The sequence below is a fragment of the Trichomonas vaginalis genome, chromosome I (genome assembly GCF_026262505.1).
Source record: "Trichomonas vaginalis G3 chromosome I, whole genome shotgun sequence".
NCBI lineage: Eukaryota > Parabasalia > Trichomonadida > Trichomonadidae > Trichomonas > Trichomonas vaginalis.
The window spans coordinates 7289140-7312523 of record NC_067203.1 but is presented as its reverse complement, the minus strand read 5'-3'; the positions used below and the strand labels follow the sequence as shown (position 1 = coordinate 7312523).

The window sequence follows — 23384 nt, the reverse complement described above, 5'->3', positions numbered from 1 at the left end:
GGTGTTTAAATGCACACTAAAGGGAACATTTACGTCCATTTGACTTTAATTTAAAATTCTAAAGGGCATGAAGAGTCATTGTATGTTATCCATAAACTTCAGATTGTGTCAACTAAACGTAAGTTCATTCTTTATATCAATGTAAATGAAATAAAATCTAAATGATCCTTTCATTAAGGGTGCACACGAGAGGATCATGTAAACTTCAGAATTTAGAACCTTATTTTTAGGCATTATCTTGGCTACCTATTTAGGCTCGAAAAGCAAAAAATATCAAAAAATACAACTTGACTCCATTATGACCCTTTTATGGAGGTAGTTTTTATCCGCTAGTATTTTCCCTTTGAATCTCTTTACAATTCGAAATCAAATTCAAATCTCAGTAGAAGAAAGGAAGAATCGACTTACTACGGTTGTAATACGAATAAATACATATATTTAATTATTTTTATTTACATAATAATTGTTTGAAGCTCATATTCCATCAAATTTTTAAATAAAAACATTAAAATGTTGAAAATGTTCATATATTTTAATAGGGTTTTGGCACTTTATTGAGGAATTACTACATACATAGTCGAACTGAACTTGATATTTTGAAATTTAAATTATTTATCAAAATTAAAATTTAACTTGAAATTTATAATTATTTAGTCATATTTTGCATAATTCTAAGTAGATTTTGTAAAAAATCAAGAAAGAAAAATTTTAACGTGCTTTATTTTTTCTTTTTTATAATAATACATATTATTATATAATTAACATATTCATAATGTTTCACCCTTTCAAAAATATAATCCTCTTCCTCTCAAATAAACGTACATACGGGTGGCCTCTTTTTTCAAAAAATTAAAATTTGAAATTTTGGGCTCAAATATTAGAGATTTTTTCAACTTTCAACGATATATGTTGTCTATATCAGACCTCCTTTCTTTTTGATACTTAACATTGTTCCTAAATCTTAGCCGTTAAGGCTGTTCTGATAGGGTTGTACAAACTGGCACAATTTTGCGGGCCGCGTGCCAGCTCCTGGCAGGCGGCCAAAATCAAAAAAGTGGCCAAAAATCGGGCCTCGTGGCGTGGAAAGGATGTCGCCCTTCGGGCTCCACCCTTTCCACGCCACTCGGCCTATGACCACAATTATATAATATGCTCATTATTATTTTTTCTTCTTTTCTCTTCTTTTTTTTCTTTTTCTCTTTACTTTCTCCTTTTTCCCTTTTCCCTTCCTTTTTTTCTAGTTTTGGAAAGGAAAAAGTAAAAAATTTAATAATTAATTTTATTACTATGAAAATATACTTTTTAGCTTATATTGTAAGCTGTGAGAGTTTTAAGTGATGGAAGATATAAATCAAATTTGAAATTCAACAAATCTTGTTATGATTAAGTTGAATATTGTACTCTAATTAAGAGTTTTCAGTTATGAACTCAGGTATTATATAATAAAAGTATAACTCAAGATAATAAAGAGGTTTTTAAAATGTAGATCTGAAAATCAAACTACCATGTTTGATATGATTAAGTTGAATAATGTTATTTTATTAAATGGTTCAAATCTGTGAAATCGGCAATTACAAATTAAAGGCGTAGTTCAAAAAATTAAAGAGATTTTAAAAATTTAATATCAGAATTAAACTAAAAAAAGGATTTAGTTATTTCAGTAATTATCAGAAAAGGTTAAAAAGATAGGGTAAGTAATGAGACTTGAGTGAGATGTGAGAAATCATATGTAAATAATTAGATATCTGATGAGTAAGGTAGTAATGAGAGTTAAGATCTGGTTAGTAAGGTAGTAATGAGAGTTAAGATCTGGTTAGTAAGGTAGTAATGAGAGTTAAGATCTGGTTAGTAAGGTAGTAATGAGAGTTAAGATCTGGTTAGTAAGGTAGTAATGAGAGTTAAGATCTGGTTAGTAAGGTAGTAATGAGAGTTAAGATCTGGTTAGTAAGGTAGTAATGAGAGTTAAGATCTGGTTAGTAAGGTAGTAATGAGAGTTAAGATCTGGTTAGTAAGGTAGTAATGAGAGTTAAGATCTGGTTAGTAAGGTAGTAATGAGAGTTAAGATCTGGTTAGTAAGGTAGTAATGAGAGTTAAGATCTGGTTAGTAAGGTAGTAATGAGAGTTAAGATCTGGTTAGTAAGGTAGTAATGAGAGTTAAGATCTGGTTAGTAAGGTAGTAATGAGAGTTAAGATCTGGTTAGTAAGGTAGTAATGAGAGTTAAGATCTGGTTAGTAAGGTAGTAATGAGAGTTAAGATCTGGTTAGTAAGGTAGTAATGAGAGTTAAGATCTGGTTAGTAAGGTAGTAATGAGAGTTAAGATCTGGTTAGTAAGGTAGTAATGAGAGTTAAGATCTGGTTAGTAAGGTAGTAATGAGAGTTAAGATCTGGTTAGTAAGGTAGTAATGAGAGTTAAGATCTGGTTAGTAAGGTAGTAATGAGAGTTAAGATCTGATGAGTAAGGTAGTAATGAGAGTTAAGATCTGGTTAGTAAGGTCGGAGAGTTAAGATCTGGTTAGTAAGGTAGTAATGAGAGATCTGCGGGCAGTAATGATACATCTATGAGTACATAACTAAAACCTGAGTTCTATGAGCGAAATCTGAGAGCTAAAAGCCGAGAGATCTAAGGTAAGTAATGAGAGAAGAGAATTTGAAATTTTACAAAATACGTTTACTCATACAAAATAATTCGCATTCTTTTATAACGAATCTCAATGCCAATTAATACATAAAACAGATTTTAGCAATCAATTGCAAGATTTAGAAAGATTTTATTTATAATCTCAGCCAAATTAACAAATATTTTATTGATTTCGTAAAAATAGCAATAAAACATAAAAATATGACATTCTATTTTTCCAAAAAATTTCAAAAATCATTTTTTAACATGAAATTTATATTTTTTAATTTTTTTTTTTAAATTTTGAATTTTTTTTTGGAATTTTCAACCATGTCAAAAGTCGGGATCTACAAATGTATTCTCTTTGACATAGGATAAAAACATCCTTTCTTATAATTTCATTGTAAAATAAAATTTTCTTAAATTTATTGAATCCAAACTCAACTTTGCAACATTTTATTATCATAAAAACTAAGAAACATCAAGTAAACTTCAATTTGGAGAGCTTAAAATCATATCTAAATTGAAAAATAAGGAGGAAAAAATTGTAAAAAAAAATCTCATTAGATGGGGCAAAAAGTGACTTTTTTAATGTGTTTTTTTAAAAAATCGTGCCAGCTGGCCAAAAAAGGTGTGCCAGCAGGCGTGCCAGTTTGTACAACCCTATGTTCTGAAAATATTTTTTTCGAAAAAATTCGAAAAAAATTCTTAAAATTCAAAAATCCCTTAATTCCTGAGGATTTTGGAAAAAAGTTTTTACATGAACATGTGTATATTATATGAAGTATATTGATAAGGTAAAAATCAAATTTTATTGCATATTCATCGAGAAAATAAACTAACGAATCCCTCAAAATTGAGAGGGTAATCCTCCTCCTCTCAAATAAACGTACATACGGGTGCACCCTTAAACTAACAATAATATGAAACACAATGTCAATCTTTTACATTCTATATGTGAAAATATCAAGTATATAAGCAATAATTATTAGACAAATGTGTTATTAACATGCCTCAATACTGGTTTTAATGGTTGAGTGTACTATATCACTTCACTTATTCTCCAAAGCAATTATGAATCAAATATTTAATAGTGTATACTATCACTGTCATATATAAAAGTACTGTGACTAGATCTGAGTATCGAAAATCTAATGCAAAGTGGAAAATATGTATACACATTTAGAACAATATAGGTAATTCATTCCTGTAAAAGCGAATAAAAGAGGCGACCCTTAAATAGTAAATCAATGATATCTAATAAATAGAGTATGTGTCTGAAGAAGATGTAGCAACTGACAATTCATGATGTGATACCCAAAAATACATTTCCAAAAAAATCCAATTTTATTATCAATGATAAAAAAATAAATAACCCTTAAATAATTAATACTTTTTTTCAAAACAATTCAGCAAGAACGTGCTGTAAAGTATGACCATTTCTAACACCCTTAAGTAAGAAACCAGATTGTTTCTGGCACTTGAATCCAGCAGCGTAAACCAGTCTGTTATCCTTGAAGTACAACTTGATTGCTGTTCCTTCTTTTTCATCTCTTTGAGAGATAACGTTGTATCCCTTTGGAGAATCCGGTGGAATTCCGACAGCGAACAAATCAGTTCCCATTGCGATCATGTTTACTGGTTCAATTGAGAAGTGGAATGTCTTTGAGTCTCCTGCAGCGTTTGCTCCTGCAACTTTACCCATAGCAAGAGCAGGTGCCCACAAACCTTGGTTTATGTTCTCCATGTACGCGCAGTCACCAGCGGCGTAAACATCTTGTGCTGATGTCTCCATCTTGTTGTTGACTGTGATGCCGCGGCTGCACTCGATTCCTGCTGCTGCAGCGACTTCTGATTCGGCACGAACACCCGCATTGACAACAACAAAATCGGCAGAAATAAATTCATCGCCTACCTGCACGCCCGTAACTTTCTTTCCGTCACCTTTTATGACCACGCATTGACCCATTCTTAGATCAACGCCGTAGTCTCTGACGAAGCCCTGGAGGATCTCGGAGGCTTCTGGATCGAGCTGTCTGGCCATCAATCTTGGCATGCATTCGACGACTGTTACGGAAAGTCCTCTATCTTTGATGGCGGAGGCGTTTTCTAAGCCAAGAACGCCGCCACCGATGACAACGGCCTTCTTTGCGGTCTTGCAGGTTTCCTTGAGAAGCTCTACATCGTTAGAAGTTCTGATTACGTAAACTCCTGTTAATCCTTCGTGGCCTATTGGAGGAACGAATGGACGGGAGCCTGTAGCAAGTATTAATCTGTCGTATTGCATTGTAGAACCGTCGGATAATGTAAGAGATTTACGTGCTGTGTCGATTGATTTGACTGTTGTGCCTAACTTGACTGTAATGTTGTTTTCTGTGTACCAGTCCTCGTTCTTGAGATAGTAGTTCTCTGGAGAGATCTCTGAATTCAAGGCGTCGACGATTATCGGTCTGTAATACGGCATAATCTTTTCCCGAGTCAGCATCGTGATAGAAGCGACTGTGTTGCGAGCGCGGATGGCATCGATGGCGGAAACTGCGGCAGCGCCAGATCCGACAACGACAAATTTGAGATTTTCGAAGGAACTGCATGTAACTTCCTCTGCCTCGTACAGTTCGAACAAATCTTGTCCGACGCCGCATGCTGGGCAAACGAGAGGAGGTGTAACACCGGCATAAATTTCTCCGCAAATTACGCAACGCCAAAGGACGATTGCTCCTGTAGGATTGAGCTCGCTCCAGTCCTTAGCGCCGACAACTCTGCCTGGAACGGCGCGATCTGGAACTTCGCCTGATTCTAAGCAATCTGCAAAGCGGCGACCGAATTCGCGTACTTGCTTGTGTTCTTTCTTGGACATGCGGAACTTTATCTTGATTGGTTCGACGACTTTGCAGCGGATCTTGTCGAATCTGTTGATGATGTTGTCAACACCTTCTCCTGACCATCCGTATGAGCCGAATGCGGTGACAATCTTGCCGCCGTGGACGATCGGGTTCATTGAAAGTGCGACATCCCAAATTGGAGGAACTGCATCTCCATTGATCGTATTTGTACCGAGAAGAACGCCATCTGCTGTAGCAATCGAGTTCATAATGTCGGCTTTCATGCCGCCGTAGTTTTGTATGTTGACGTTGTACATCTTTACGCTTGCATCTGGGATTTTATCTAAAATTCCATTCTTGATTTCTTCAGCCATCTCGGTTGTGTAGCCGTAAGCGGATGCATAGACCATAACAACTTCGATGCCTGGATGAGGAAGAGCTGGTTCACTCCATTTGCGATATGTATCGATTGTCTCTTGAACGCGAGCATCAAGGACTGGGCCGTGGCCGAGGCAGATGATCTTGATGTCGAGATCGAGGATTTTGTCTGTTCCTTTGATAACGAAGTCTTTGAATGGCCCGAAAATTGCGGTGTAGTAGTAAAGAAGGGCTTCCTGGTAGCCGTCCTCCTCCTCTGGAGGAAGTTCACTCATGAGGATTGATTTCTTTGGCGAGTAGTGAGCGCCGAAGGAGTCGCAAGTGAATAATGCTTGTTCTTCTGGAAGCCATGTATACATTGAGTCTGGCCAGTGAAGGAATGGGCATGAGATGAACTCAAATGTCTTTCCTCCGAATTTCAAGGCCTTGAGATCTTCAGCAGAGTGACCACGGAATGGAATATTTACAATGTCTTCAAGATAAGTAAGTGCTGTTTTAGAGCCGATAACTGTAAGACCTGGAATAATTTCAATTATCTTCTTGATTGAGCCGGAATGGTCTGGTTCTGTATGATTTGTAATTAAATACTTAATGTTGTTAATATCGCCAATAACGGACTTAACTTTTTCAATATACTCTTCAAAGAAGCATTCTTTCACGGTTTCAACGAGAACTGCTCCTGCTGGTGTCTTAATCATGTAAGCATTGTACGTTGTTCCATATTTTGTCTCCATAATGATATCAAATACTGCTAGCGTGGGATCTAAAGCGCCAAGCCAGTAGATATCTTCTGTAAGTTGCTGAATTTTAAGCATGGATCAAAAAATGAAGTGATAATTTTACAACGCATGGTCTAAAAACTCTTCTGCTATCTCTAATGTATAATATCAATTATAAATATTAAATCATTTTAAATCGATTTTGAAAATTAATAGAGGAAATCATGAATATTTGTTTATATGAATAAAACCATTGATTTATAAACAAATTTAAATTAAAATAGAATTCAAATAAATCGTTGAGAATTGAAAAAAAAAATAAAATCTCATCACACTTTTCAATGCTCGATTTATAAAAACTGTTTAAAAATGGAGCTTATATTGAAATAGTGTTGAGACTAAAAATTACCACTCCTCTGAAAAGTCTGAGGTAATTTGCAAAGTTATTGGTTCATTGTTACTCTCTAGGTCATCTGTAATTTGCAAACTGTAATATAAGATGTATTTTCTCAATCTAATTGAATTTTCCCTGAATTCAAAAACATTATTGAAAATAAGGCGCATGAAAAATTCGAAAATATTCATTAAGTTTGTAATTTATATCTAAGTGATTTCATTGTCGTTATCATTTTCAAATTCATTGTTTTTATTGAATGAAGTTTTGATAATAAAAGATTTACAAAATAAAGAAAATACAGTATCAAGTTACATTATTATTTTTAGGCTGAAATATATTTTTCAAAAAATTTGATATAAATACATAGAAGTATTTGTAGATCATTCGAATTTCCAGTAAGAACTATAAGAACGATGAATTCACAAAAAATAATCATATCGTCTAACAGTAGCAATGAATTTATCGTTATTGACAAAAAAATATTTGACATTGCGATAATAAATTTTCTATAGAGGTTAGCAATCACTCCTATACAAATACATCATTTAATACTGCCTCTACTATATGAACGTCAAGTTGTTAAATCTATTTTCCATATTTTTACGGAGACGATAAAATATTTTCTCTATTTCATCAGATAATATCAAATGAATAGCAGCTTATTGTTATCCATCGTTATCCGTTTCGATTGTGTTGATTGAACATCCCTATTGTTTAAAAAAACGCAAAGTAATTCATTTGAAGAGCAACATATTTATATAAATACATTTAAATTCAGTGACTTTTACTATTACTATTTTGTTAATCTCTCTGATATCCAAAATGTAATAATGAGGAATGAATACTAAAAAGATTGTGAGGTTTTATCGGGAGTTAGGATAGACGCTGTAAAATGAGTGATGTATGGTAATGTAATATTTATATGTATTTATTTCAACATCCTACACCATATCATCAGGCACATATTAAAAAAACAATGAAGAGTAAATAATAGCCGAGTTTATAAGTATGCGTTGGACTACTACAGCATTCGTGTATCCTGGCTATTTGTTTTCTTGCTATAATCTCGATATTCGTTCTGTGATATATAGTTTTCTCAGTACAATAATTGTTTCTTTGAAAGGTATTAATGCAAACTGGAGTGCTATATCAAGTACTATCCTGAAAGATTGGGAAACGATAATTGATCGATGAATTATTAATCTTGAGAATCATTACTCAAATATTTGGATTAGGTTAAGATATATTGAATATATACACTATATTATATGGTTGTAGACTTTTGATAATACATTAGGTTAATCTTGTATAATTCATTTCCTTTTGAACATTCAAAGAGAGGAAAGTGTTAGGTATTATTATATTTTTGAGACAAATTGGCAAAATTATTCTCAAAAAGATTATATTTCAAAATGAATTGATAGTTTCATTTTGGATTTAAATATTATTATGTTAAAAGGGTTTTAATATAAAAAATCTTGCATGCACTACCTACAGTATGGAAACTAATTCTGAGACAATGTGATTTGCTTTAAGAAGTGGTAGAAAAATAACAAATAAATGTGATATTAGTGAACGTATCAAATAAGATCAATTAATGACTGTTATGCAAAATGGAATTATATATTATCTGTTTCAAACAATTGATTCAATGTCTTATAACAGAAATATTTATCTTATTTCGAAATTAGAAGCGATTTTAAGTATATTCATTTATGAGGTAACTATATATTGTGTGTGTATATATAGAGATTTCAATCATTTTTGAATAAGATAACTCGTAAAATGATGAAAGTGTCAGACTTGGAAAATTATTGTGATTTGACGAAAAGTGACATTAAATGGAGAAGTTTGGCGCTTGGCGTGACAAAGTCAGTGGTGTCGGACCATTTTTACCGAGAACAAAGCCAGAATCAACAATAGCAACTATCGGTAGATGGATATTTGGTATTTGTAAATTAACTATCTTTGTTCTCATTATGATTCAGTCATGGATTAATTTACTCATTTCGTACTATTTCCCAATCCATTTTATCGGAAGATTTTATACTAGAGCGCATTCATTTATCACTTATTATCTCGTAATGATTTTATTCGGTGAATACTGGACCTCAATTGTTCCAACACCACTTGTTAAGAGACTTGTTGATGAAAAGTGGTCAAAACCAGGAAGTGGTGATGTTATTTTCACTCATTTAACTTCATATATCAATTTATTGTGGCTTCAGTTCAAACTCTCACCTGTATTTGCCATCCCTGTTGATGAAGAGCATTGTGTTGTCTGTGGAATCCATAATATCATGATCACAATCTTACGTCACAAAAATCTTCGTGAAGGAAGCCTTGTACGCATCGAAAAAGTTATTGCAGATGCCAGAAAGTACAAGCGTGGCCCTGTTGTCTTCCTTTGCGAAGGAGCTCCAACAAATTCTGAAGGAATCCTCAAATTCCAACCATTCAAGGCCAAACTCCCAGAAGACACAAAAATCCAGGTCCTTGGCTTCGTCAGACCATTCACTGGCCTCTCTCCAAACTACACAGCTGGAAACGGCCTTGTTCACTTGATTAAGAACCTTGGCCACATTTACGTTAGCTGCACAGTCCTTGTTGCACTCGATGCTGATGTTGGACTTCCAAAGGATGATTTAATTAATCCAGAATTCGTTGAAAAAATGAGAACAGTTCTTTCAAGACTTACAAAGCTTCCAACAGTCGATATTGATGCCAATGCTTACTTGTCATTCGTCGAAGAATACTACAAGAGCAAGGATCGCGCAAAGAAGTTCGATTAATTATTTCATAATTATATTTTTTTGTAAAAAAGGAAATTATATGCAAATTAAGCTTTTTCTGAAAATGATATTGAATGTTAATTAACAAAAAGTATTCTAGAAAGATTATTCGAAATAAATTTTAAAAATTTTGTTTTTTGCTGTTTATAATATCATTTCTCTTTATTATGAATTCTAAAAATGTTTTACACGATAGCATGTCTGAATTTGATAACTTTAATTTTTTTATGTCTGATCAAAACATTCTTCCAAGTAAATACAATGAATTAAGAAACATCTTCAAATACTATATTGATTCATACATTGCGTTATATCGGTTAAAAGCGAAATCTGAAGAAGAACTAAACTCAATTTACAATAAGATCAAAATAGAAATGATAGATTCAAAGAAATATCCTCCACAAAGAGTTATAGAAGATATTTTAGGCATAATTCCGTATAATAACCGCTATACAAAGTCATACTTGGAAATCGCCAAACATATATCTGATGATTATCATGTTATTGAAGTCAATAAAGTTGAAGCCATTTCTAACTACCTGTTTTATAAAGAATATGGAATTAAAATATGCAACGCTAAGTTTTTATTAAAGCAAAAATTAATAAATGTCAATGTTCATTCAGAAAATACAATTTACAAAGCAATTATGGATAATGACTTAGAAACATTCATATTATTCACAGAAACAGATGGATTTGATAAAACTCACAAACCTCAAAGCAGTTTATATCCGAGGTATTACAAAGAATATTCATTACTTGAATTGTGTTGTTATCACGGATCTGTTGATTGTTTCAAGTTATTAAGATCGAAATTTAATTCAGAAATAACTAGAGCATGTCTAGAATTATCATTTTTAGGTGAAAATCAAGAAATCATGAGTGAATGTTTGAAGCATCATAAACCAGACAAAGAATGCATGAAATATGCAATCATCTCACACAACATTGATTTTGTTACATTCTTGATGAATGAATATAAAATAGAGATCAATTTAATCTATTGTGGAGTTTATAATGATCTTGATTCATTTTTAGTTTATTTTGATCAAACTAATGATATTAACAAATGCTTTGTTTATTCCTCAATGTTTGATATTCCTTACTTTTGTGAATATTTCCTCTCACTTGGAGTAAACATCAATGAAAAAGATGAAGATGGAAATTCTGCTCTTCATTATGCAGTTGTAAAAAATTGTAAAGAAACAGCTGAAATTCTTATTTCATATGGTATAAATATAAATCAAAATGAAAAACGTGGATTAACGGCGCTTCATCATGCAGCATTCTATAATAACAAAGAAATAGTAAACCTTCTAATTGCAAATGGTGCAAATATCAATGAAAAAGAAAAATATGGAAAAACTCCTCTTCTTTTTGCAGCATCGAATATCAATAAAGAAACAGCTGAACTACTTATTTCATATGGTGAAAATATCAATGAAAACGATAATTTTGAATATTCCGCTCTTCATATTGCAACATTGGATGATAATAAAGAAGTAATTGAACTTCTTATTTCGCATGGTATCAATCTCAATGAAAAAAATAAAAATGGAGAAACAGTGATTCATCTAGCAGCATTCTATAATAAAAAAGAAATGATCGAACTTCTTATTTCTCATGGTGCAAATATCAATGAAAAAGATAAAGGTGGGGAAACTGCTCTTCATTGTGCAGCAGATAAAAACAGCAAAGAGACAGCTGAGCTTCTTATTTCACATGGTGCAAATATCAATGAAAAGGATGAATTTGAAAAAACTGCTCTTCATTATGCGGCCAATAAAAACAGCAAAGAGACAGCTGAACTTCTTATTTCACATGGTGCAAACATCAATGAAAAAGATAAAATTGGACTAACTGCTCTTCATTATGCGGCCGATAAAAACAGCAAAGATACAGCTGAACTTCTTATTTCACATGGTGCAAACATCAATGAAAAAGATAAAATTGGACTAACTGCTCTTGATCGGGCGACAAGAAATAATAATGTAGAGATATCCAAACTTCTTAACTCTATAATAAAAAAGAAATGATTGTGTCATTCTAGAGGGGAAAAAAATAAAAAAAATGGCGCACACAAATGTTAATATGGAACTATATATCCTATAATTAGATGAGGATCTATGATTCCATATGATGTTGATTAAAACTTTTATTATTAACTCATTAAACTCTTTCTACAAAAATACCAAAAGCTAATGGTGCATAATAGAATAGGTAAATTAACATAATACCTATTCAGAGAAGTAATTACAGATTATACTTATTTTAGACTTGCAAGTCATTTTAAGAAATACTTTCAATACACATAATTCTTCAATCTTTTTGGGCATCTACTCTCCATTTTTATGACAATACAATAAATCTTATTTATATAGCAAATTAATTGTTCAAAAAAAGTTGTGAAACCTCATGATATAACTCTCCATAATGAATCTTTAAATTTCTAATTTTTTTAATGATGCAAATAGGGAAAAAACGCGCCGTCCAGGACTTGAACCTGGACTCTACTGCTCCGTAGGCAGTCGCCTTATCCAATTGGGCCAACGGCGCTTCACATTATACATAATTCTTTATAAATATTAAATCTTACTTCATTTCACTTGGGAGATTTCGAATCCTTCAAGATAACTCTTTATTAATTGCTCTGCTTTATATTCAGATTAATAACAAACAATTTAGTAACTTGATTCCAACCATTGTAGTTAGTTTAATTTCCTCATTATATCTACAATAAATCACAAATTGATACTTTTATTTCGTAAAAGTGCCCAAAATTATCAACTTCATGCTTTTCTCTCTATAATATTTTCTGTCCATAAGCAATTCCAGGTCAGGGAAACTTTCAAAAAATAAATTTTGTTGAATCATGAAAGGAGAGAATTATCGATTCCAAATTTAATGAAAATAATATCTTGCGAATATCTTTATTATTTTAAATTTCATAAGAAAGGATTATTTCAATAAAAAAAATTCTATCCTGAGAAATTTCATATCTATGATTTGTTATCTGTACTTTCTAAATAATAGTATTTTATAACCTTTATTTTTAGAAGCCACAGACTGTTGGGCGGGTAGCTGCGAAGACCTTTCTTGCGGAAGCTGTTGGAGCGCGGATGGACTGCTTGAGCATTGGGAACTTGATGTTCTCGTGTGTGAACTGAGAAATGTTCTTGTGAACAAGATCCTTATCAGCGACTTCGGCAATCTTGATGATGCTGATGTTATCGGCAGAAACATCGTGTGTTCCGGCCAACTCAGCGAGCATCTTTGTAGCAGCACCCTCTGTTGTTGTGTCACGGTACTCCTTGTAAACGTTGTGATGGTTGCGTGTTGAACGGTAGGAGAGCCAAACGCCGTAGTTCTTTACGCGTGTTGGTTCTGGTTCGATAACGTGCTTGACGGCAAGGACTTCACCGTGAGCCTTCTTCAGACGAGCAATGCGCTGAGCAACTGTCCAGAACTTGGACTTGGCAATGACCTCATCTGGAGCGAATACCTGAACGCGGACAGCTGGTGGGTTTGGAATTTCCTTTGTTGGGTATGGGCGACCAATGACAAGATATTGCTTGAGTGACATTCTCAAAAAGGACCGACCAAAATCCACTTTTATCGTTTGTCTACAAAAGCTATCGTCATCCTCATTTACAGTTTTAGTGTACTTTTATTTAGTTTATTATATAATACAATTTTTGCATAGAAGAATTGTACTGAACCGTAGAAGATTATTTGTCAGGATTATTCTTGATTTTCCAACAGTTAATACATTTATATTTAAACTTCTGTGTATGAGTGGCTACTCTTCTTAATTCATTTTTTCAGAAATGACTCAAGGGATTGATATCAATAAAGTTGAAAGCTTGAAAAAGAAGTATTTATACATTTTTGAGCAAGTAAACCTTTTGAAAATGGGAACTAATGAAGAATTTATTAACTATCTCAATAAATTTGATCAATATTCGGATGATCAGATCAAAAAACTCGAAGAATGGAGGAATAAAGAAATTAAGTTTTCAGAAGATGAAAAAGAAAATTCAATTCAGTGCAGTAATAGCGATTACGAGTATTATGAAAACATGATTGGAGTTCGATATAAACAATATCTTAGATTTCGCGTTGACATGTTAAAGAAATCATTTCCAGAATGCTACGACTACTTTGCTTCTCAAAATCCCACAATATTTTCGATCATATCCAAAGTTGATTCATTCACTGAAGGAGTGAATTTACCGCCAAATATTCAAGATACAAAACCAAAATTAACTCAACAAGAGATTTCGGATGACATCGAAAAATCTAAATTAAGGAAGTTTCAAGCAAATCGAGAAGCTATTACTGTTAATCAGAAAACATACAGAATAGGCGATATAGTATCATTAAACATTGATCCAGATGTTAAAGCTCATATAATTTTTGTACATCCCAAGGTTGTTTTAGCAATTGATGGACAGACAGTCACACTGACACAAAAGAAGTTTATTGAACTTGTATTGTAATAAAATTGTTTGTATATAAATCTTATAAAAAATAATTTTTATAAAATTAAAACATATGCAAAACATCAATTGTTGCATCAAAAAAGCATCACTGCCTGTAGGAAATAAGTCAATACCCACAAGATTAAGAATCAACGAGCAAGATCAAAATTCAAGTATTGAAACCAATCATTTAAAATCATTTTCCATTAATAAATCTATTACACAGAATTAGTGAATAGAATATTTCTTGGCTTAAATGTTTCCGAAATGGTGCTTCCCATTTTTCCTAAATCTGATGATTTCCTCATGAGGCCAATTTTAATCCTCCTAGCATTTTTTGATAATCCATATCCTAAATCAATAAGAAGTGATGAGAAGGCAGGGCTGACAAAAATGAGCGGTTATGGCCACTTTATAATGTCAGCTGATAAGGTTGCTGAGAGCAAAACATACATTGAAACATCAAAGGTCCGTGAAGTTCTTCAAGAAGGCCTCAACTTGGCTCTTGAAAAGAAGCCAGAAGATCTTGCTGGCTTCCTTTCCAAATTATTAGAATCTCGCGCTCTTCCACCAACAATCCATCACCTTGTTGGCCGTGAAGTTCTTGATTCTCGCGGAAATCCAACAGTTGAAGTCGATGTTTACGCAAACTTCTGCGGCAGAGTTGTTTTCGCCGGTCGTTCTTCTGCTCCATCTGGTGCTTCTACAGGCTCCAACGAAGCTGTTGAACTTCGTGATAAGGATCCAAAGCGTTACAACGGCAAGGGCACATTAAAGGCCGCTAAGAATGTTACCGAAATCATTTCTCCAGCTCTTAAGGACGTCCGCCTCGAGGATCTCTACGATCTTGATTCCAAGATCCGCAAGCTCGATGGCACAGAGCTCAAGACAAACCTTGGTGGCAACGCATGCACAGCCACATCCTTCGCTCTTGCAACAGCTGCCGCTAAGCTTTATGATGAACCACTCTTCGTTTACCTTGCTCGAATGTTCCACAAGGAGATGCCAGAGAAGTTCAAACTCCCACAGCCATTCTTCAACATCCTCAACGGTGGCAAGCACGCCGGAGGCAACCTTAAGCTCCAGGAATTCATGGTCGCTCCATCTACAACACACCCATTCCCAGATCAGCTCCGCATGGTCGCTGAAGTCTACCAGAAATTAGGCGCAAGACTCGTCAAGGATTACGACGTTTCCGCTAAGAACCTTGGTGATGAGGGAGGCTATGCTCCACTCCTCAACTCCCCAGAGGAAACACTCACCATCATCGAAGCCGCCATCCAAGATGCTGGCTATGTTCCAGGCGAAGACATCTTCATCGGCCTCGATGCTGCCTCATCCGAATTCTACGATGAGAACAAGAAGCTCTACGAAGTCGAAGTCGGCGTTTTCAAGACAGGCGCTGAAATGGTCGAATACTGGAAGAACCTCGTCGAGAAGCACCCAGCTATCATCTCCATCGAAGATGGCCTTCAGGAGAAGGACTACGAGCACTGGAAGCTCCTCAACTCCGTCCTCGGTGACAGGATTCAACTCGTCGGTGATGATCTTTACACAACAAACCCGAAGACAATCGAGAAGGGTATCAAGGGCAAGTGGTGCAACGCACTTCTTCTCAAGGTCAACCAGATCGGTACAATCTCAGAAGCTATGAGAGCTGCTTCCCTCATTCTCAAGGAAGGACAGAATGTCATGGTTTCTCACCGCTCAGGCGAGACAGGCAACTCCCTCATCGCTGATCTTGCTGTCGCCATCGGCGCCCAGTCAATCAAGACAGGCTCAACAGCCCGCGGAGAACGTATCCAGAAGTACACAAGACTTCTCCAGATCTACGAGTACCTCAAGGAGAACGACATGCTCGAAGAATAAAATAATTATTGAATTCAATTATTTTCATATATTATCTTAAATTAAACCTTCTTTTTTACTCCAACCAACAAAGAAACAACAAAAATGCTTAAAATCTAAATTTCATATTTGAAAATATTCCTCTCCATTGACTAATTCCAATCGAACATGTCATTAAATTTGAACAAAATGATAAATTTTAATCACATTAATGATGAAAGAGAATAATAAAGAATATTGTATTCTATTCTCAACAATTTAGAGACAAAAAGCTTAAAATTGAAATAAGCAACTGTAAAGGAGATGAATAACATTTCCGATATTTTCCAAAAAAATTTCAAAATTGAAAATTTGATAATAAAAAATGTTGAAATTTGATTTAAATTTTGAATTTTCTGTTTTTCTTGGAAAATTTCTGAAATAAAAGATAAGCCTAAATGTCTAATATATACAGATGGATTAAATATTCACATCAAATGTTCGAAATATTTTATAATTATGAATTAGGATTTCAATATATGACGTTTTGATGATTATTGAAATGTTTTGGCATTTTATTATGTATGGACATCAATTTAACATGTAGTACAAAGTATGAATTTCTCAATTTGGTACTTTTCATATTGATTTAGAGATCAAATATTGATTAGATACAATGTTTATGAGATGAAATCGTTTTGTTTTACTGAGTTGGGGTAAATAGTGAAGGAATCAATGTTAAACATTCTGTGAAATATTTTTAAACGGTCACTTTTTATCAAGAAAAATCATGTTTGGACAAGGACATAGGCTTAATCAACAAGAAGCTGATGTAATTAACTCCATATTAGACCAAGAAGAGCGCAACCTTGACGATTATAATAACTCAAGTGCCACTCTTTCTTTGTTAGATGACCAATGCAGGCAAATTTGGCCTAATTGGGATACAATATCACCAAGAGATGCTCAGAAATCATCAATCCCACCTCAGCGCGAAACTATTGCACCGAATATTCGACCAAGTTCCATCGCACCACAAACTTACCAACCTCCACAAAGTAAATATACAAATATACAAGCTCCTAAAGATACCTTACCTCAAAGAGATTACAAACCATCTCAATCATCAGCCAGCACATCAAAATACTCAAGTGTACAGATTTCTCCAGACATCCCAATTCAAAGAGACTATAAACCCACCCAAACGACAATCAATACAAACAGATACTCCAGCGTTCAAATTCCATCAGATATTCCAATTCAGAGAGATTATCGACAATCTCCTTCCCCACAAATTACACCACCAAAACAACAAATGTCCCGCCAACCTGTTCAGCATAAACTTGGTTCAACAGACAATCTAGAATTACAAAATATCAAAGCTGATATTGATAATCTTTTCTCTAAGATTCAATCGATATCATCCGGAAATAGCTCACCAACATCATCTCCAAAGTTCAATACATCACCAATGCCACCAAAATCAGCTCCTCAACCCTCAGCAAAATACGATTTTACCTCTCCAGCTTCAAAATCACAATCATCCGTATTACAATCACCAGCTACAGAGTTTAGGAACGCTCATAAAGATCCAAGCTTTACTTATCAGCCACAAACTCAATCAAGTTTTTCATTCGACATGAACTCATCTATTTCAGGATATATGAATGCTCCTTCATTTGATAGTGGTATTAAAACGGATATTGATGACTACAAACCTTCACAACCAACATCATCTAAATTCCAACCACGTCCAAGCTATACATCAATGGCACAAACATCTGTTCCACAATACCAACCACAGAAATCACCAATTGTTCCTCCGAAATCTCCAAATAATTTCGATATTCCAATTTCACCAAAACAATATAGCCAAAACTTACCAACAAGTAATTATACTAAAGATTCTCAGAACAATATGTACGATGATTCTATTCTTGATGATAAATACATGTCTTCATCTAATTTATACGATGCTCCTTTACCAACATCGCAGAAATTAAGTCAGGGATTACCAAAACAGCCACAAGTTGCACCAGCAACAGCTTCCTCCACTCAACAGTTTGCTTCAACTAAACAATACTCAACAAATCAACAATTTTCAACTGCTCAGTTCCAGACCACACAACAGTTCACATCACAACAACAATCGCAACAATTTTCTGCCTCCCAGCAGCTTGGAACACCAAAGGCTTCTGTTACTCCTGCAACATCCGAAAATGAAGAACTTGTCAGGCTGAGAACTGATAATTTCATGCTTAGAACAGAGTTAATGAAAGTTAAGAAGCGTCTTCAGATCGAAGAACTCGAAAGAAAGCGCTTAGAAGATGCGCTTGAGAAATCAGGAAAATTAATTGAGTATTACAAGCAACAAATGGGAAAATAAGAAACTCTTAGTGTATTTTATTGTGTTAATAGTTTTATTTTTATGTATTAAATACCGAATTATAGAATTTTTCTACCTTTTTCGAAATTGTGTCATTTGACACAGATCAAGTGACCCAATAATTTTTTATTCCAAAAAAATAACATATACCATCTAACAGATACAATTATTTTCATTTATCCTTGAACTTTTTCACAAACTTTTATTTTTTCAATTTAAACTCAAATTTGAATAATGGGATTTTATGGTATCAAATTTCAAACTAATTGTAATGTATTTTCTAAACCATTTTATTAATTTCAATATGTACTGAATAATTGAGAATATTTCAAATTTGATATTGTATTATATATATCATAGAAGCATGGATTGAAAATTCATGTTGAGAGGGGTATTCAAAATTGTGAGTGTGAAAGATAAACCTTAATTTGATGGGTAACAAAATTAAGCAAATTTATTATCTCGATTGGTATTTAAATGAAACCAAAGGACATACCTTTATTCGAGACTTCAATTATGATGACCCATACTTGTATTCTAAAGTCTTTTTAAAGTCAATTCTGGTACTTCCATTTTTTTATTACATATCTAGAGCACTTAGATCTCAGTCTTTTTCATTAAAATCAGTTAACTATCCAGGTGTTGGCATCTGCCTTGGATCAATCTTTTACACATTATCAAAAACAATTTGGATAAACACAGTTAACTATATTTATAATGACATTTGTTACAAATTACTTTATAGTTTATTCAAAGTCGTATATTTCTTGACTACTTGGGATTTTTCTTTTCACAATTTTAGAATTTTTTCTTTAATAGGTTTCAGGTGGACAAGATACATTGGCTACTTTTGCCTAGGATTGAAATACTATTATTTAGTTTTTACTGGAGTCACACTATTTCTCACATTTAAAAATACATCTTATGAAGAAGAAGGAAGCATCTTATTTACCATATTGAACTATAATTATGAAGTTATTGATCGTTCCTACTATATATTCACATTTCTGTTTTATATTATTTATAATTTATTTTTAACGAGATCAGCAAGCCATTTCATTCCATCAAAAATCTTGCCAAGACTGATTGCGGCGTTTATGGTTTTGTGGCTTGGATTTATGATTGAACTCGCATTGTGGGTTATTCAACTTTCAAAATATTATTACTTTTATGTGATTTTGAAACATTCATCATCCATAAATTTGATATTTGATGCGTTTATAATATTATCAATGTTGTTTGTATATGCTCCGATATTATTTATAATTTCAACTCTCTCTGATGGAACCAATAACGAAAAATCAGATTCTAAAGGATCAGAAATTAATGGTACTTTGTTAATATAATAAAAAACTTTAGTATTTTGAAGTTTACTTTTCTGATAGAAGGACAATTTATGCCCTGAAAAGCATTGAGTGGAGGCGATCCACAACAATAAAATGACTTAGGAGAATCGACCCCTGTATTATTATATACTTTTTCAATACTATACTATACTTCATAAATGAACAATGAAATAATAAGAGAAGTTAGTGGAAGTTTTGATGCGTTTGATGTAATATTAGTCGTGGTGGAAATCTTGATGTAATATTAACTTAACTTAGACTATTATCACATCGAAATAGCTGAATAGTGCCTACTAGGGAAGAAAATTCGCCTTGAAAAGTATTTTTTTTGTGATTTCATGATAAGTTGCTAGTCTCCCAAATTAAATTTTAAAATGGTAGTAAGATATGATTTTACAGAAGTTTCTGACTCAAAGTGGGTGTTATAGCGGACATCACTTTTCATCATATAACCATAAGCATGCCATGTAAAGTTAACTTTACATTGCAATTGAGTGGTTTACATTATCAATAATGACCACTATAATAAAGATGTTCCAACCTCAAAAATTTATTAATTTTTTTTGGTTTGTCATGAAAAGTGGTTGCCATAAGGCCGATAAACAACTCTAGGGCCGTTGAAAAGACTTTATCGTCTTTTTTGTTATCAAAAAATTCAATACATTTCAATTTAGGCAAATCCAATATTTCAATTAGATATGAATTGTTAATAAATGGTAGATTCAGACGGATATGAAGGAACACTATTAAAAACCACTACAAATGTTGTTGATTTTACATTAAATGTTGATTGTGAAAGGATTTATGGACAATATCTTACAGACAGATGTACAAAAGGCGCATTCTTAGGAAGTGCAACAACATTAGAGAAAGTAACATTTCCAGATGGATCACAATTAAAAGAGTTCTTGAAGAAGTTATCTTGTTCAAATTTGAAAATTAAACTGGCATTAAAAAAAATGATGATTTTAAGGGTGCCCTATAACGATAATGTAAACATCACAAAATTAACCTTATTAGAACTCGAATGAATGGATTATCCGGATTCTAGTTCTCAATATAATAACCTTAAAAGTGCTTTTCTGAGGGTGGTCTATCGTCTATAGGGCACCCTTAAACTAGAAAAAAATGTTATTGATTGTGTTTTTAATTGTGCACAAGCTGTTCTTTGGCTGAAAAAAATTATTGGTGACTGTGTTTGTGATATAATCATATCAGTCAAGAGTAGGGGTAATTTTAGCTAAAAGTGACACACCCGTGAAGGGTGTGATTACCGATCGGTAATTTCGACAGTTTAGAATTTAAAATTTTTTATGGAACTGTTGCGAGTTTCATAAAGAATTTAAGGAATATAAGCAAAGATTTGAATCAAAATTTTAGACCTAAGCCGCTCGATTCGCTCGCGGCTTCCGCGAATTACAGATCAGCAAAGATTTGAATCAAAATCTTCGAACTAAGCCGATCGCTTCGCTCGCGGCTTTCTTTATTATTTTAAATTTGCATATTTCCATCAAAAGTTCATAAGGTAAAAAATTTCGTTTATTTTTACTAAGAAAAAAAAGGTTTTTGATAATAAATTTATTTTATTTCGAAAAAGTAGCAATAATCGTAAAAGGGTATTGATAGGCTTGCTAAAGTAACTAATTTTAGCTGTCAAATACTTTTGTATTTTGAAGTAAATTAGTATAAATTTGTTTTTACTTTTATTTCGAAAAAGTAGCAATAATCGTAAAAGGGTATTGATAGGCTTGCTAAAGTAACTAATTTTAGCTGTCAAATACTTTTGTATTTTGAAGTAAATTAGTATAAATTTGTTTTTACTTTTATTTCGAAAAAGTAACAATAATCGTAAAAGGGTATTGATAGGCTTGCTAAAGTAACTAATTTTAGCTGTCAAATACTTTTGTATTTTGAAGTAAATTAGTATAAATTTGATATTATTTTAACTCCCTTTGAAAACCTCAATTTTCCATACAGAGGGAACGGGAATAGCATCCAATATTCCCTGAGAATGGTTGCGCATTCTCAGTTCCCTCTATATTTCGAACGAAGCTCTCATCGGTCTTTTTTTTTAATACTAAACGTTTTTTTCCCCTGTCACTTTTAGCTAAAATTTGGGTTTGCCAACTCATTTACAGATTCAAAAAGTGATTCCAAAAATATTTCATTTTTTGACATCAAAAGTGACAAAGCAAATTTTTTTGCAAAGTATGCCAAGTTCTGAAGAATCAAAAAATGAAATTGGATACGATTTTAGTGACGTTAAGCTAATTGAAGTATTTGAATACCCTAGTCAGGCATCAAAAATCATTTGTAGTGTGAATTCCAATAATATTTTACAAATATCTTCACAAATTATAGAATTCATTGCAACTAACAAAATATCTATCCAAACGTCACTTTACTTGATTGACATTATTTCACAAATTCGTGAGAAAAATATTAAATTATTATCAGAACTTTACCAAAAGATACTAAGCGAATTTTCAGACATCATCAAACCTGAAAATGAGAAATTAGCGACTCTTCTTCATTATAAAGGTTTCAAATTTGAAAACTTCAAACCTGAAATGGAGGAAGAAGAAATTCTGAATTTATTTTCAACAGAAACTCCTTTTTACTATATTGCATGGGATAAAGTTGATGATCTTAAGAGTAAGTTTCCAGATCTTAAGAGTAAGTTTCCAGATCTTAATATTGAAAAGGAAATAGGCTATGATATCACACCACTTGATTGCGCAATTAAATACGGATCAGAATTGTGTTTCAATTACATGAAAAATTTAGGAGCTCAATACACTGATAATTCCGAAAAATATGCTGTTCAAGGCGGAAATACAAACATTTTTATGCAAATGATAGAAGATGGTAAATCATTTGATAACATGATTAATGCAGCATTGGATTATCATAATTATGAAATTGCTGAGTACTTTAAATCAAATTTTGGACAAAATTTTGATTCAATAGCAGAAAGTATGTATTTCGGAAATTATGATGTTGCGTCTTATTTACTTTCTAATGGAGAAGATATCAACAAGACTTACATATATTTTCTTTTCATATTTATCATTGTTTCATAGAATTCCCCTTCTATGCATATTTATCATTGCTTGATAGAATTCTCTTCCATCTTATATTTATTATTGTTTGATGATATTCCCTCAATATTAATGAATGCCCTCTAAGTATTGCAATCAAAACTCATTCAAGAGAAATTGTCAAATTCTTAGTTGAACATGGTGCTAATGTTAACATGAAACTTATACTCTTTCTTTTCATATTTATAATTATTTTATTATATTCTCTTTCTTTTCATATCAATCATTGTCTTATGATTTTGTCTTTCCTTTCATGTTTATCATTGCGTTATTGGATTCATTTTCTTTTCATATTTATCATTATTTTATGAATTTCTCTTTCTTTTCATATCAATCATTGTCTTATGGAATTCTCTTTCTTTTCATATTTATTATTGTCTTATAGCATTTTCTTTCCTTTCATGTTTTTCATTATTTTATATAATACTCTCAATATTAATGAATGCCCTCTAAGTATTGCAATTAAAACTAAATCAACAGAAATCGTCAAATTCTTAGTTGAACATGGTGCTGATGT

General features: G+C 32.9%; 8 protein-coding genes and 1 non-coding gene across 9 annotated transcripts, besides 3 other annotated features; 6 read left to right on the top strand and 3 right to left on the bottom strand.

Moving 5' to 3' along the window:
* The first annotated feature begins 178 nt into the window (after positions 1–178).
* Positions 179–831: a mobile genetic element.
* A 2611-nt stretch (positions 832–3442) lies between these two features.
* Positions 3443–6676, bottom strand: TVAGG3_0945550 (diflavin flavoprotein A 2-related family; the record flags this gene model as incomplete). The annotated part of the gene is made up of 1 exon (XM_001317798.1): positions 4018–6633. One exon carries the CDS (start codon positions 6631–6633, stop codon positions 4018–4020), a length of 2616 nt encoding a protein of 871 aa, XP_001317833.1.
* Positions 6677–8775: 2099 nt separating this feature from the next.
* On the top strand, positions 8776–9773 carry TVAGG3_0945540 (phospholipid acyltransferase family; the record flags this gene model as incomplete). The annotated part of the gene is made up of 1 exon (XM_001317797.1): positions 8776–9726. The coding sequence occupies one exon, from the start codon at positions 8776–8778 to the stop codon at positions 9724–9726; it is 951 nt and encodes a 316-aa protein (XP_001317832.1).
* Positions 9774–9953: 180 nt separating this feature from the next.
* Positions 9954–11879, top strand: TVAGG3_0945530 (ankyrin repeat and SOCS box-containing protein 4 family; the record flags this gene model as incomplete). Its single annotated transcript, XM_001317796.1, has 1 exon — positions 9954–11762. One exon carries the CDS (start codon positions 9954–9956, stop codon positions 11760–11762), a length of 1809 nt encoding a protein of 602 aa, XP_001317831.1.
* A 329-nt stretch (positions 11880–12208) lies between these two features.
* Positions 12209–12282, bottom strand: TVAGG3_0945520. The gene has a single exon. It is a non-coding gene; the product is annotated as a tRNA-Arg (tRNA).
* A 333-nt stretch (positions 12283–12615) lies between these two features.
* On the bottom strand, positions 12616–13334 carry TVAGG3_0945510 (structural constituent of ribosome; the record flags this gene model as incomplete). Its single annotated transcript, XM_001317795.2, has 1 exon — positions 12779–13309. The coding sequence occupies one exon, from the start codon at positions 13307–13309 to the stop codon at positions 12779–12781; it is 531 nt and encodes a 176-aa protein (XP_001317830.1).
* A 219-nt stretch (positions 13335–13553) lies between these two features.
* On the top strand, positions 13554–14225 carry TVAGG3_0945500 (uncharacterized protein; the record flags this gene model as incomplete). The annotated part of the gene is made up of 1 exon (XM_001317794.1): positions 13554–14225. One exon carries the CDS (start codon positions 13554–13556, stop codon positions 14223–14225), a length of 672 nt encoding a protein of 223 aa, XP_001317829.1.
* A 392-nt stretch (positions 14226–14617) lies between these two features.
* TVAGG3_0945490 (phosphopyruvate hydratase family) lies at positions 14618–16141 on the top strand (the record flags this gene model as incomplete). The annotated part of the gene is made up of 1 exon (XM_001317793.2): positions 14625–16076. The coding sequence occupies one exon, from the start codon at positions 14625–14627 to the stop codon at positions 16074–16076; it is 1452 nt and encodes a 483-aa protein (XP_001317828.1).
* Positions 16142–16816: 675 nt separating this feature from the next.
* On the top strand, positions 16817–18479 carry TVAGG3_0945480 (uncharacterized protein; the record flags this gene model as incomplete). Its single annotated transcript, XM_001317792.1, has 1 exon — positions 16825–18420. The coding sequence occupies one exon, from the start codon at positions 16825–16827 to the stop codon at positions 18418–18420; it is 1596 nt and encodes a 531-aa protein (XP_001317827.1).
* A 2260-nt stretch (positions 18480–20739) lies between these two features.
* Positions 20740–20879: a mobile genetic element.
* A 109-nt stretch (positions 20880–20988) lies between these two features.
* Positions 20989–21891: a mobile genetic element.
* An 85-nt stretch (positions 21892–21976) lies between these two features.
* TVAGG3_0945450 (protein ubiquitination) lies at positions 21977–22849 on the top strand (the record flags this gene model as incomplete). The annotated part of the gene is made up of 1 exon (XM_001317791.1): positions 21977–22849. The coding sequence occupies one exon, from the start codon at positions 21977–21979 to the stop codon at positions 22847–22849; it is 873 nt and encodes a 290-aa protein (XP_001317826.1).
* Positions 22850–23384: the final 535 nt, after the last annotated feature.